Consider the following 16,010-nt stretch of genomic DNA (forward strand, 5'->3'; position numbering starts at 1 on the left):
CGATCTTATTGCGATTTAAGTATTTTATTCTTACAGACACTTTGTGGAACTCTGGATGATTTTTAAACGCATATGTGTTGTTGATAATTAATTTAATTTGAATTGTTGATAAACTATGGTTTATTAAGACTGAGCTGAGCCGTGACGTGACCCGGCTCAAGGCCAGTAACGGTAAAACATACACGTACTGCGTAGAACGCTCGCAGCAGAAGCGCACTGAAACGTCGACAAAAGAAAAAAACCCCACATGCCAATCAGTGCCAGGTATGACTTTCGAGAATGTTTTCCTTGTTTTTTTTCCCTTGCTTGTTGTTCAGCAATACATGTACTTGTTTACAGAAAACGTGCTTTTATGTTTTGTACATTTAGTTATATCTGGTGGTAGAAAGTTACATGCACGAACTTTTTGCACTACGAATTTCTACCTTTCCTTTTGGCTGGCAGACTCCCCGTATTTGCAATTAGTAATGTTATCTGTTTTTCTTTATGATTATGTTTGTTTATTTGTTACTAAAAGCATGTTTTGGTGATAAAACCTTCCTTTTTGATCTTCTAATTGTTCTGTTCTGCCAAAGAATAGAGAGATTTAAGAGCCACACGTGAAAACCTTTCCGTGTGTTCGTGGCTTCTCTTGTAACCAAATGACAGGGAAGTTATTTTGCCCTATATGTTTGTGACTTCTGTTGTAACCAAATGATGGAGGAGGTTATCTTGCCCTGTATGTTCGTGGCTTCTCTTGTAAACAAATGATGGGGGAAGTTATCTTGCCCTATATGTTCGTGACTTCTCTTGTAACCAAATGATGGGGGAAGTTATCTTGCCCTAAATATTTGTGACTTCACTTGTAACCAAATGATGGGGAAAGTTATCTTGCCCTAAATGTTTGTGACTTCTCTTGTAACCAAATGATGGGGAAAATTATCTTGCCCTGCATGTTCGTGACTTGTCTTGTAACCAAATGATGGGGAAAGTTATCTTGCCCTATATGTTTGTGACTTCTCTTGTAAACAAATGATGGGGGAGGTTATTTTGCCCTATATGTTCGTGGCTTCTCTTGTAACCAAATGACAGGGAAGTTATTTTGCCCTATATGTTTGTGACTTCTGTTGTAACCAAATGATGGAGGAGGTTATCTTGCCCTGTATGTTCGTGGCTTCTCTTGTAAACAAATGATGGGGGAAGTTATCTTGCCCTATATGTTCGTGACTTCTCTTGTAACCAAATGATGGGGGAAGTTATCTTGCCCTAAATATTTGTAACTTCACTTGTAACCAAATGATGGGGAAAGTTATCTTGCCCTAAATGTTTGTGACTTCTCTTTTAACCAAATGATGGGGAAAATTATCTTGCCCTAAATGTTTGTGACTTCTCTTGTAACCAAATGATGGGGTAAGTTATCTTGCCCTATATGTTTGTGACTTCTCTTGTAACCAAATGATAGGGAAGTTATCTTGCCCTGCATGTTCGTGACTTGTCTTGTAACCAAATGATGGGGAAAGTTATCTTGCCTAAATGTTTGTGACTTCTCTTGTAACCAAATGATGGGGGAGGTTATTTTGCCCTATATGTTCGTGACTTCTCTTGTAACCAAATGATAGGGAAGTTATTTTGCCCTATATGTTTGTGACTTCTGTTGTAACCAAATGATGGAGGAGGTTATCTTGCCCTGTATGTTCGTGGCTTCTCTTGTAAACAAATGATGGGGGAAGTTATCTTGCCCTATATGTTCGTGACTTCTCTTGTAACCAAATGATGGGGGAAGTTATCTTGCCCTAAATATTTGTGACTTCACTTGTAACCAAATGATGGGGAAAGTTATCTTGCCCTAAATGTTTGTGACTTATCTTGTAACCAAATGATGGAGGAGGTTATCTTGCCCTGTATGTTCGTGGCTTCTCTTGTAAACAAATGATGGGGGAAGTTATCTTGCCCTATATGTTCGTGACTTCTCTTGTAACCAAATGATGGGGGAAGTTATCTTGCCCTAAATATTTGTGACTTCACTTGTAACCAAATGATGGGGAAAGTTATCTTGCCCTAAATGTTTGTGACTTCTCTTGTAACCAAATGATGGGGAAAATTATCTTGCCCTGCATGTTCGTGACTTGTCTTGTAACCAAATGATGGGGAAAGTTATCTTGCCCTATATGTTTGTGACTTCTCTTGTAAACAAATGATGGGGGAGGTTATTTTGCCCTATATGTTCGTGGCTTCTCTTGTAACCAAATGACAGGGAAGTTATTTTGCCCTATATGTTTGTGACTTCTGTTGTAACCAAATGATGGAGGAGGTTATCTTGCCCTGTATGTTCGTGGCTTCTCTTGTAAACAAATGATGGGGGAAGTTATCTTGCCCTATATGTTCGTGACTTCTCTTGTAACCAAATGATGGGGGAAGTTATCTTGCCCTAAATATTTGTGACTTCACTTGTAACCAAATGATGGGGAAAATTATCTTGCCCTAAATGTTTGTGACTTCTCTTGTAACCAAATGATGGGGTAAGTTATCTTGCCCTATATGTTTGTGACTTCTCTTGTAACCAAATGATAGGGAAGTTATCTTGCCCTGCATGTTCGTGACTTGTCTTGTAACCAAATGATGGGGAAAGTTATCTTGCCTAAATGTTTGTGACTTCTCTTGTAACCAAATGATGGGGGAGGTTATTTTGCCCTATATGTTCGTGACTTTTCTTGTAACCAAATGATAGGGAAGTTATTTTGCCCTATATGTTTGTGACTTCTGTTGTAACCAAATGATGGAGGAGGTTATCTTGCCCTGTATGTTCGTGGCTTCTCTTGTAAACAAATGATGGGGGAAGTTATCTTGCCCTATATGTTCGTGACTTCTCTTGTAACCAAATGATGGGGGAAGTTATCTTGCCCTAAATATTTGTGACTTCACTTGTAACCAAATGATGGGGAAAGTTATCTTGCCCTAAATGTTTGTGACTTATCTTGTAACCAAATGATGGGGAAAGTTATCTTGCCCTAAATGTTTGTGACTTCTCTTGTAACCAAATGATGGGGTAAGTTATCTTGCCCTATATGTTTGTGACTTCTCTTGTAACCAAATGATAGGGAAGTTATCTTTCCCTGCATGTTCGTGACTTCTCTTGTAACCAAATGATGGGGAAAGTTATCTTGCCTAAATGTTTGTGACTTCTCTTGTAACCAAATGATGGGGGAGGTTATTTTGCCCTAAATGTTCGTGACTTCTCTTGTAACCATGTTCGTGACTTCTCTTGTAACCAAATGATAGGGAAGTTGTCTTGCCCTATATGTTCGTGACTTCTCTTGTAACCAAATAATAGGGAAGTTGTCTTGCCCTATATGTTCGTGACTTCTCTTGTAACCAAATGATGGGCAGGTCATCTTGCCATGTATGTTCGTAATTGCTCTTGTAACCAAATGATGGGGGAAGTTATCTTGCCCTAAATATTTGTGACTTCACTTGTAACCAAATGATGGGGAAAGTTATCTTGCCCTAAATGTTTGTGACTTATCTTGTAACCAAATGATGGGGAAAGTTATCTTGCCCTAAATGTTTGTGACTTCTCTTGTAACCAAATGATGGGGTAAGTTATCTTGCCCTATATGTTTGTGACTTCTCTTGTAACCAAATGATAGGGAATTTATCTTGTCCTGCATGTTCGTGACTTCTCTTGTAACCAAATGATGGGGAAAGTTATCTTGCCTAAATGTTTGTGACTTCTCTTGTAACCAAATGATGGGGAAGTTATTTTGCCCTTTATGTTCGTGACTTCTCTTGTAACCAAATGATAGGGAAGTTGTCTTGCCCTATATGTTCGTGACTTCTCTTGTAACCAAATGATGGGCAGGTCATCTTGCCATGTATGTTCGTAATTGCTCTTGTAACCAAATGATGGGGGAGGTTATTTTGCCCTGTATATTTATGACTACTCTTGTAACCAAATTATGGGGAAGTTATCGTGTCCTGTATGTTCGTCACTTCTCTTGTAACCAAAAGGGGGGGGGGGGGGGGGAGCGGGGGTTACCTAGCCCTACAAAAACTACAAGTTCTAAAATTGTAACTGAAAGATCTGACAGCAGAAATTTATTAAATTAAATTAATTCAATTTATTGCATGAGCCATAAATGTATGATCCAGGCATGGGATTGAAGATACTCGGCTAATTAATTGCAGCAGTGTGGGGGTTGCATTAAATGAGGAAATGGAATTGCAAATAGAACGGAAGAAAAATTAAACATAATATGGTAGAGATGGTTGGAGGAAAAAAAGAAAGGGAAGGAATAAGAGATAATAGAAAGAAAGAGAAGAAACCCAAGGGGATGACTACATTAATAAATTTGATTTAAATTTAACGAGAAATAAGGTATCATCTTTAATAATAGTTTTAAAAGTGTAACCACTTATGGACAGTTCAGTGGACTTATAGTCCGTCCCATCTTTCTATAAAACAAGTTTTTTTTGGTAAATAATTTCAGTTTGGATTGACGTAAGACGAAAAGTAAAAGTGTATTGGAAATAACAAAAAATACAATTTTTGTCTGCAATTTACCAATCAATCGGCTCAAAAATAAATCACGTGTAGTAAATTCCATAGTATGATAATATAGGTGTTTCTGTGGAACGGACTATAGTATTATAATAAGTCAGTTTTAAAATCAGATTTCTATGTTCGTAAACGCACAAGAAGTAGGGTACACAATAAAATAACATTTTACTCAATTTAACATGTATCTTGCAATATACATCGCATTACATATCGCACTATTGCCATGCAGTTGCTGATTGGGGGTGGGGTGGGGGTCCTTTGATAGTGAAATACTCTACTAGCAGTCCTCTTACTCGTAACTCACATATAATACCAACCATGCAGTTACCACATATCCCTCCAGTCATGTTTACAAAATTATAGTTTTATTAGACTTGTTTGAATATAGTGTCACAGTGCTAAACTTCAGCTTATAACAATACGGATTATATCTTTATTTTCACATGTGCATTAATTAGAATTAGTTAATTGATAATCTGACGTCTGCCATGGTATCCACTTAGAGACGTGCCAATCAAACCAATTAGTGACCGGGAACCTATGGAAATATGTGGCAAAATAATCTAGACATATCTACACCCAAAAGGTTATACCACTGACCTGGAACCTACAGGAAATATGTGGCAAAATAATCTAGACATATCTACACCCAAAAGGTTATACCACTGACCGGGAACCTACGGAAATATGTGGCAAAATAATCTAGACATATCTACACCCAAAAGGTTATACCACTGACCGGGAACCTACGGAAATATGTGGCAAAATAATCTAGACATATCTACACCCAAAAGGTTATACCACTGACCGGGAACCTACGGAAATATGTGGCAAAATAATCTAGACATATCTACACCCAAAAGGTTATACCAGTGACCTGGAACCTACAGGAAATATGTGGCAAAATAATCTAGACATATCTACACCTAAAAGGTTATACCACTGACCGGGAACCTACGGAAATATGTGGCAAAATAATCTAGATATATCTACACCCAAAAGGTTATACCACTGACCGGGAACCTACGGAAATATGTGGCAAAATAATCTAGACATATCTACACCCAAAAGGTTATACCAGTAACCGGGGACCTACGGCAATACGTGGCAACATAATTAAGACAGATCTACACCCAAAAGGTTATACCAGTGACCTGGAACCTACAGGAAATATGTGGCAAAATAATCTAGACATATCTATAACCAAAAGGTTATACCAGTGACCTGGAACCTACGGAAATATGTCTAAATAATGTAGACATATCTCCATCCAAATGTTTATACCAGTGACCGTGAACCTACTGAAATATGTAACAAAAAATATATATATTAGCGACCTGGAACCTATGGAAATATGTGGCAAAATAATCTAAACATATCTATACCCAAAAGGTCATACCAGTGACCGGGAACCTACAGAGATATGTAGGAAAATAATCTAGACATATCTATACCCAAAAAGTTATACCAGTGATCTAGAACATACGGAAAGATGTGGCAAAATAATAAAGATATATCTGCACCCAAAATTTATATCAGTGACTGGGAACTTACGGCAATACGTGGCAACATAGTAAAGACAACGGGTTATAGCAGTGACCTGGCACGCATGGAAATATGTGACAGTATAATTAAGACATATCTAAACCCAAAAGGTTATACCAGTGACCTGGAATCTATGGAAATACGTGACAAAATAATCGAGACATAACTACACCCAAAAGGGTATGTTATAGTTCTGTTACCGTGAACCTGTGGTAAAATATAAAATAATCAAAACATATCTACAACCAGTATGTTATAGTCCCATTAGCGTGAAACTGTAGTAATATATGATAAAATACTCAACACAGTGTGCTGTACCAGTGATTGAGACCCTGTTGTAAGCAGTGGTAAAATATTCAAGATACATGTATATCTACACCCAGTTATTGTGAAAATGTGACAATATATGATAAAGTAATCGAGGCATATCTATGCCGAGTTTGTTATACCTGTACCTCAGAAACTGTGGTACTAAATGGTAAAATGATCAAGACAGTAGGTTACACATGTTAATTTAACCTGTATCAAGTTATGCTAAACTAATCAAGACATATCTGCATCGATTTGGTTATACTTATGACAGGAAATCTCAATAGTCAATACACCCATTTGGTTATATTTATGACTGGGAACCTATGGCAATATATGCTAAACTAATTAAGACATATTTCCACCCATTTGGTTATATTTATGACTGGTAAACCTGTGGCAATATATGCTAAATAATCAAGACATATCGTCACCGATTTTGTTTTATTTATGACTGGGAAACTATGGTATTATATGCTAAACTAATCAAGACATATCTTCACAGATTTGGTTATATTTATGACTGGGAACCTATGGCAATATAATATTATGCTAAACAATCAAGACATATATTAACCCATTTGGTTATATTTATCACTGGGAACCTATGGCAATATATGCTACACTAATCAAGACATATCTTCAAAGATTTGGTTATATTTATGACTGGGAACCCATGGCAATATATGCTAAATTAATCAAGACATATCGTCACCGATTTGGTTATATTTATGACTGGGAAACTAAGATAATATATGCTAAACTAATCGAGACATATCTTCACCGATTTGGTTTTATTTATGACTGGGAACCTATGGCAATATATGCTAAACTAATCGAGACATATCTTCACTGCTTTGGTTATATTTATGACTGGGAACCTAAGGCAATATATGCTAAACTAATCAAGATCTATCTTCACCCATTTGGTTATATTTATGACTGGGAACCCATGGCAATATATGCTAAATTAATCAAGACATATCTTCACCGATTTAGTTATATTTATAACTGAGAAGCTGTGGTATTATATGCTAAACATATCTTCACCTACTTTGTTATACTGATGACTAAGAACCTGTGGTAACATATGCTAAAATATCAAGACAAATCTACACAGAGTTGGTTATATTTATGACTGGGAACATATCTATACCAATTAGGTTATAATGTGACAATATATGACAAAATAACCAATAACAAATCTTTATCCAGTAAGTTATACCTGTGCCTGAAAACGTGGCAATAAATAGCTAAATGATCAAGACCTGTTTACACCTTGTATGTTATACTTGTGCTTGAGAATCTGTGGCGATATATGGGAAAAAATAATAAAGATGTGTCTACACCCAGTAAGTTATACCTGTGCCTGAGAACGTGGCAATAAATAGCTAAATGATCAAGACCTGTTTACACCTAGTATGTTATACCTGTGCTTGAGAACCTGTGGCGATATATGGCAAAACTAATAAAGATATGTCTACACCCAGTAAGTTATACCTGTGCCTGAGAACGTGGCAATAAATGGCTAAATGATCAAGACCTGTCTACACCCAGTAGGTAATACATGTGCTTGAGAAAATGTGGCGATAAATGGCAAAACTAATGAAGACATATCTACACCAAATGCGTTATACCTGAGACTGTGTATTAAGTAACGGCGTTGACGTCATTCTGTTGAGCGATTCCTCGTCTTCGTCGAGAAGGTTGTTGGTGCTACTGTTGTTCACTGGAAAATGGTTGCCATCACAGCTGTCCATGTCAGGATGATGGTGTCCCATCATCTCGTTGTTCTTCAACACGCCAGGGGGCGGGCTTGGAGCGCACTTCTCTCCGTCGCTGCACCCGTTAATGTTGTTGTCCTTGTAACTTTGAGAGTTGACCTCTATGAGATCAACATTGCGAGCGAAGGCATCACGCAGGTTGATGGAATGAAAGGACACAATGCTACCTGTCCTTTTTGCCTTCTCCAAAGCTTCACGCCTTTTGAACGCTTTCTCCCTGCGCATTTGGTCTTTGTAAAACTCGGCGAAGTTGTTGACTATGATAGGAATCGGCAGAGCAATAACAAGAACACCACATATACAACACACACTACCAACAATTTTTCCAAGACCAGTTTTGGGATAAATATCACCATATCCCACCGTGGTCATGGTGATTGCTGCCCACCAAAACGTTTCTGGGATACTTTTGTACTTTGTTTCAGGCTCGTCCTTTTCTGCAAAATAAGCTAAACTAGAAAACAAAAGGATTGAAATGGCAAGAAACATTAGCAGCAATCCTAACTCTTTGTAGCTTCTCTGTAACGTATAGCCTAGGGACTGCAGACCGGTGGAGTGTCTAGCAAGTTTTAAAATTCTTAAGATCCTCATAATACGAAATATCTGTACAACTCGGCGCACATTTTGGAACTGTTCCGTCGTGCTTTTGTTAGTTTCGGTCAAACTTAGAGATATGAAGTACGGAAGAATGGCTAAGAGGTCAATAACGTTCAAGGGGCCTTTAAAAAATTTCCATTTATTTGGGGATGCCCAAAACCTGGCTAAATATTCCAGAGTGAACCAGCCTATACACACAGCCTCGACAATTGCAAGTTGGGCGTTATCCGCAGGTTCAATGGGGTTTGTCCGCTCCTGGAGTTGCGGTATGGTATTTAATGTCAATGCGATTGTCGACAACACGATGAACAGGATTGAAATGATAGCCAGCACCTGAAATGGAGGATGAACAAGTGAAAACCATAAGGAAGCAGCCCAACTTGACAAAATCATCTTAACCATAGAGTATAGCGAGAGCATCAACACAAGAAGCGGTTCACCAGAAAGATTGTCGGTTATTTATTTATTTAAAATTTGAAGGTTTTTTTAATTTAAAATTTGAACTTTTTATATAATATACTTTACAATTTGACCAATTTTTATATTAATGCAAAAGGGTAGTCACAGTACAAACAACAATGGTAAGGTTTGACAATGCATTACCATTTAGACAACGGAAAACAGACCGAGTTAGGAAGTTACAAATTATATTTAACAAAACAGTTTATATATATATATATATATATATATAATATATATAATTTGTTTTTACAAAAGTAAAACAAATATACGATAATATTTAGTAACTGCTTTGAAATATAATTTACGACAGAATAGCAAAGTTATATATATGTTCGTTAATATTGTGCCTTTAGACAGCAAGAAAAACTGCAGATGTACTTTTGCGACACCGATAGCTGCATTTTTAAAAGTAGGAGACGTAGGAGGCAGGTTACGATTATAGCGAAGGAGAGGATCGAGGGTTTTCAGGCGGGTAATGTGTGCTGTACAGAGAGAGTAGATGAGAGGCGTACAGGTTGTTGCGCTGCAGATTCCGACTCGCAAAGAGAGAGAAAAAACCAAAAACAAGAATTTGCCATTTCAAACACCGATGAAGACACATGCTTTAGAAAGAAAGAAAGAAACCGTAATCAGAGACGAAGCGCGATAACCAGTTTGTAGAAGCACAAGCGGTTAGGAGTATTAAACAACAAGACCAGACGTTCACGCTTTGATGGAAGCAAGGACAAACAAGCAAGCAGGCAACCAGGCAACGACGTAAGTACATGGAGAAAACACAACATATTCAATTCATCAAACACATTTCACAAAAATGCTTTTTAATAGATTTTATTTTTCCTGAAACACAAGCGGTTAGTAAAATTATGCAACATGTCAAAATCGAAACATTAATAGGTAATCAATCATTAGAGAAATTTTAATAGTTCTAGCAAATAGCAATTCAATAAATAATTATTCAAGAGTATATCTACTAATACCATATACTGATGGAAAGAAATAAGGGACACGCATAAATAGTAACCGCAAATATTGATTGCAACAAAAACCCTCATCCAGAGAGTCAGGACGTTAAGTCAGTCAATCATAACTAACATTCTGTCCCACATTACAAATCTGTATTTTATACAGGCATACCTACTCTAGTAGTAAATTAAATTTGGTCTAAAATACCACTGTGTTTCCTTTATGTCTTTCCATCAGTAAATTAGTTAATAAAATGCACATGCTATAGTTCAGGAAATATTAACGGTTTGTAATTTGAGTTAAATATTAGCTATAGTGGCTATAAGAAAACCCAAAAGCAACTGTTCTGGCATATACTATTTTATACAGAGGTTGTACATACATGATAAATTGGTACAAAGAATGCATGTACTAATATGTGTACCTGTGAAGTCCAGTTTTAATTATCGCTGTGTTCATGTATCCAGTTAGGATTGAATTAGTCTGTTCTGTACACTCGCCTCAAATATATTGAACACCAAAGAAACGCAAATCAGTGTTATGATTAATTTGTAACAAGAAAAGGTTTACTTAATCACAAACACTCAGTTTTGTAAACTGATAAAAAATATATCAAAAGCCCACCAAACCCAACAAACAAATCTGTTTTAATGTATATAGCTGAAAATTAGATTCCAGTTTCTTTTTTGTGTTCATTATATCTAGGCTTTCTGACAGGAGAGGAGATTAAATATTAGATGTCAGAAAGTTAGAGTGCTGTCCTGTCCTGACACCTTCCCACTCACTCTGGGTCAGAGCCAGCAGCGGGGTACGAAACCAGCACCTCCCGGGCTTAAAACCGATGGCTTAATCGATATGCCACGTTCAGATACCCGCTAATGTAATTATACTAACAGTCTTTCGCCAATCACTCTAAAAACCCACACAACAGCCTACTCAATAGTCTGCAAAAATGCGATAGAAGTGGAACTTTGAGACAGACCAGTGTATTTACGGACACTTGGTATTGGCGGTATGTGATTATGTGTTCCTAAACCATTAACACTAATATTAGGTGGTATGGAATCCGATTCACGTGTTTGATGCATCATTTTCACACATGATGCCAAACATTCTACGCTAACAACACATATTCTGACAAAAGGCAGCATCACTCTATGATACTCGGCCGCAACAGGTCCAGTTATAATGTGGTGACTGAATAGCCACCAGGACAGGTGCGTGTGTGTTTATTTGACATGTGCTTTTGAAAGGGCGAATCAAACGACGCCTATCACATTTGAACTATAATGGTTTATCAATATGTGGAAAAGACGAAGAGACACAGAATGTATAAAGATAGTAAACAACAAACTGTATTTCAGAAGATTAACACAAGCAAATGTCATTAAACTTGTTTAAAAAAGTAATACCCATTTAATGCACAATCATTTAATAACATTCTAAAATTTAATAATAATACAAAAAATAATCAAAACATTCATGTATTAGGTATATTGGCATACACACATGAAAAACACTAATGCAATAAATACAGAGCTCATATTTAAAACACACAAACATACAAGAGTATTAAAAGTAACATTACAACATTAATAACACAGTGAACTGCAATAAAACCAACAACATCTGAATTTCTGAAAGGGAAAACACGTTCACGCAGTTTAGTGTCATGGATACCTTTAGGCTCAATCACTTCTAACCATTCCATGGGAAATCTTACCGCATTCGATACTATAATTAACAAGTGTCTTTAGCATCGGATGTCGGGAAGTTCCACGGGTTACCGCTTCTAGTAGGACAAAAGAAAGCTTATTATGAATGAATGCAAATGAGATGATGATGATCACTATCTAATCTATTTAAGTAATCACACGGAGATTAAGGAGCAAGGTGGGCATTATTTTAACAGAATTAAAAACTAGTTTTGTTTGCCTTTTAAAAGTTCCATCAGATCCGTTTTAAGGCATAAAACATACTTTAGGTGCCCCCATCTCACGTATATAACTATAGTGTCAGTATTTGGTTGATAACGCCACTGAAAACAGGAAGAGGAGTTTGTCAGGGAGATACACTAAGAACAGTCCTGTACGAAAAGCTAACAGATGGCGTAAACGTAAGACGTATGGAGACAGAAAGCATGCTCTACAAGGAGAACAGCGTTGTCAAGGTATAAGAACAGGAGACAGAAGACAGACGATCACCACGCAGATCACACTGACATGAAGCCAATGGAAAATTAATTATGAACGAAGAAGGAAACACAGAGACGACTGCGTATTAAGCAGAGCAGCAGAATAACACATCAACCAGTCGATGGTTAAGACAAGAAGGCTGAAAATGACAAGCTGAAGACCATTCAAGGTGATGCTGAAGAACAATAGCAACAAAAGGACAACAGACAGAAAGAGGAAAGGCAGAAGGAAAACATACAAAGACAAGAAAGAACGAATAAATGACATGATGGAATGAGATGAGGCTGGGAAGGTGGGTCGGGTGGTGCGGACGCATGCATCCTCCATTTCAGATGCTGGCTATCATTTCAATCCTGATCATCGTGTTGTCGTTCGCATTGACAAAGACAAGAAGTGATTTGAAAACCTTTCAGTATCCACGACGAACAGCTAATCAAACTTTTTAAAATGCAATTTTTAAAATTTTTAAAAACTATTTACAATAATTGTTAATGTAACATGGGTTCAAAATTCAGTCAAGTGCCTCAATAACTTGTGATAAAATGTGAATAGTATTTCCTCATTAAGAGACTATAAAATTGGTAAATTTGCAACAGCTAAACAGATACACTTGTTAATGTATAACGTAGTGATGCAATATTCTCCTACACTTTCTTATGAAGATTTATCGTTATAAAGTAATTATAGATTCACGGGAGAATACCATATCTACATCATTATCTATTTCGTTTAGTGGTTAATACTGATAGAGGACTGTAGGGACATTACAGTATAACTATGTTATCACATACTAAACTTTCTTAGTTAATCCTTTTCATTGGCCAACTCTTACTTACAAAAACACTAATATTGAAACCAAATACAGTTTATTTGTGCAAGCAAAACTCGTGGTTTGCCATAGACAAACAGTTAATAAAATTATGAAATATAGTATATACATGCATCAATAAGAAAACCAGTACTAGACAGAGATTTGAGGAATCAAGGACTATGTTGCCTTATGTCCATTCGACTCTGCATTGTGCAGAAATACGGTTTGGATATTGGATAACGGTTTTATTATTCAGATTAGATTTATAAAGGATTGACTTTGTGTATCTATCTACAAAAGGAAAACGTTTCACTATATCTGTTATTTGGAGACGGCTAAACAGAAAATGTTCACCTTTACGAACTATTTCCTGTAACACTACATTCCCTATGCTTACTATATTAATGAAGAGGACCACCCACACCATCCAAGAGGGAACGCGCTAGGTTACTTCCTGTACGGTTTAAATCAATCATGACAGCTTCGTTAGCCGAGTCGGGCACACTGACAGAACTACAATAGGAAAATCAATAATAAATACCTTTATTCTGAATGCACCGTACACCTATTCATTAAACTCTGGCCATCTCCATTAACCTACTATCATTGTCATGTTTATATCCACTGAACACACAAGGTAGATTGTCATGGCAACTAGACACAGAAAATCTATATATATTTCCTTTCAGCTAGTACATATGGTTTGTAATCTGAAATTCATTATTCATAATTATGTGTGTAAGAATTTAATGGAAAACACTTAAGGAACATTTCCTATAATGGACTAACTGCAGATGGATCAGTAGATACTAATATATAACCAATTATGGAGATTTTGAAAAGTGGAAACATTGTTTTAGCTACTTTTTTTCTATTATGGAGTTGGCTTAGACTAAATATATGATTGATATATTAACGTATACAAAAATACATAACATTTTACTCTTTTTTTTAATTAAGTAAATGACTTTAAAAGCACATGTCTTTATACAAAAATGCAAATGTTACATATTTTTATATATCGCTATTCAATACAAAGTACAATAACTGGCTGATCTTGGTTTGTCTGTAGCTCCAAAAAAGAATATTACTTCTCATTCAAGGAAATTAATGCCTACATGTTACGTTATTTTACAGAAAAAAGATTTGTTGTTGCTGTTATTGTTTTTGTTTTTGTTTTTTAAAGTGATCGTTTGACTCTGTTTGCGCAGAGATACGAGCTGTGCAATGGTGTCGTAAAACATGTCTCTCCTTTCCTGAGAAGGATACATTACGACTGCGTATGCGAATGAGAATATGAATATGTTTATTTGGACTGCCGACATTGTCACAGACACGAACTCATTACAAGGGATACATACAGATACACATCTAATTAATTAACAGTAAGCTCAACTACTGATTCTTCCCCATCAACATAAACAAAATAAATAAGCATTAATTAATACAATAAATCAATAAATAAATATATCAATCAATCAATCAATAAAATAAATCAATAAAATAAATAAAAAAATGAACCAGTCTTAAAAATTTTAAAAATCAATAAATGAATACATAAATTAGTACATAAATAATAAATAAATAAATAAATTAAATTTAAAACGTTCTTGTTCACGAGCACTGCACACACGACTGTGTTTTCAAAAAGATATTACACTTGGCCATTTCAGTTTTTGGACTGTCTGCATACTAGCAAATGCTCCTGGTTATCTTGATAAAACTCAAATGTCAACGAAATGTATAGATGATTATGTAGACAGATGATATTATATTGACGAAGCACTTCACAGACTGTCATATAACACAGCATACACTTGTCATATAACACACCACAGACTGTCATATAACACAGCACAGACACAGACAACCAGGATGTATCAGTGAGCAGAACTTGTGAACGGGAACGGCAAGTAAAGGTCATCCATTATTACAATACAAATCACAACTTCCCAAAGGAAATTAATCAATGAGGATTTTTTTCTCTCGTTTTTTTTCCCCTATCTTTTTCATTCATTTAGCAAACAAATCCAATTAAGTCAATGCACTTTTTTGTTTTATCAATATCAGGGTTTTTAAACTTTAATTAAAGTTACATGTTTTTTAGTTTTTTTAGTTTTTTTGTTCTTTAAATCTTTATTACACATAATATGGTGTTAAAATGAAACATCGTGGCACGTTGTGAAAGGAGTGTTGCAGTATGTAAAAAAGAGCAAAACTGAGTAATGTGAAAAAAGCAAAACTGAGTAAAATGGCATCCAGACTGTTGAAAACACCAAATAGAAAAAGAAAAGTGGAATCTTCACACTATGTGTGCATATTTGTAAAATTATTGTATGATTTTAATATAATTGAAGAATATACAATATATTTACTTTTGTCTGTGCGATATTTGTTCAAACGTTTTGTTGTTGTTGTTGTTGTCTACCTTCCAAACTACCGGATACCAGTCAATTGTGAGGTACGGTAGGGTTACAATATATATTGGCCTAGAGTTAAACTTGTGGTGTGAGCAGGCAATGTGGCCGAATAAAAAAAAAGTGTTACCGTCTAAATTAATTTCTTTTTGTATTGATGTTATTCTATTTTTATTTTTGTTTGTGTTGTTATTGTTGTTAACGGCAGGGGAATGAGTGATTAGGAGTCAAATTGTGCTTTTTATCTCTGAAAATCAGATTGCTTCCGTTAAAATACAACTAACAAATGGCTGAATGTTTTGGGGTTTTTTTGGTCTTTCTACATCTTTGTGTTAAAACCTGACAACAGACGTTCCTGACAGAATAATACACAAACACTGCAGACTTCAT

At 36.0% G+C, this 16,010-nt stretch overlaps 1 protein-coding gene across 2 annotated transcripts in view; it reads right to left on the reverse strand.

The window, feature by feature from the left end:
• Positions 1–16,010, reverse strand: part of LOC121375455 (potassium voltage-gated channel protein Shab-like) — a 76,182-nt gene that overhangs the window by 30,984 nt on the left and 29,188 nt on the right. For both annotated transcript variants that reach the window (XM_041502922.1, XM_041502921.1), the window contains exon 3: positions 8,029–9,105. In XM_041502922.1, the coding sequence (XP_041358856.1) occupies positions 8,029–9,105 (1,077 nt within the window). The remainder of the gene's footprint in view (positions 1–8,028; positions 9,106–16,010) is intronic.

This window comes from Gigantopelta aegis, chromosome 6, assembly GCF_016097555.1.
Source record: "Gigantopelta aegis isolate Gae_Host chromosome 6, Gae_host_genome, whole genome shotgun sequence".
Classification (NCBI taxonomy): domain Eukaryota; kingdom Metazoa; phylum Mollusca; class Gastropoda; order Neomphalida; family Peltospiridae; genus Gigantopelta; species Gigantopelta aegis.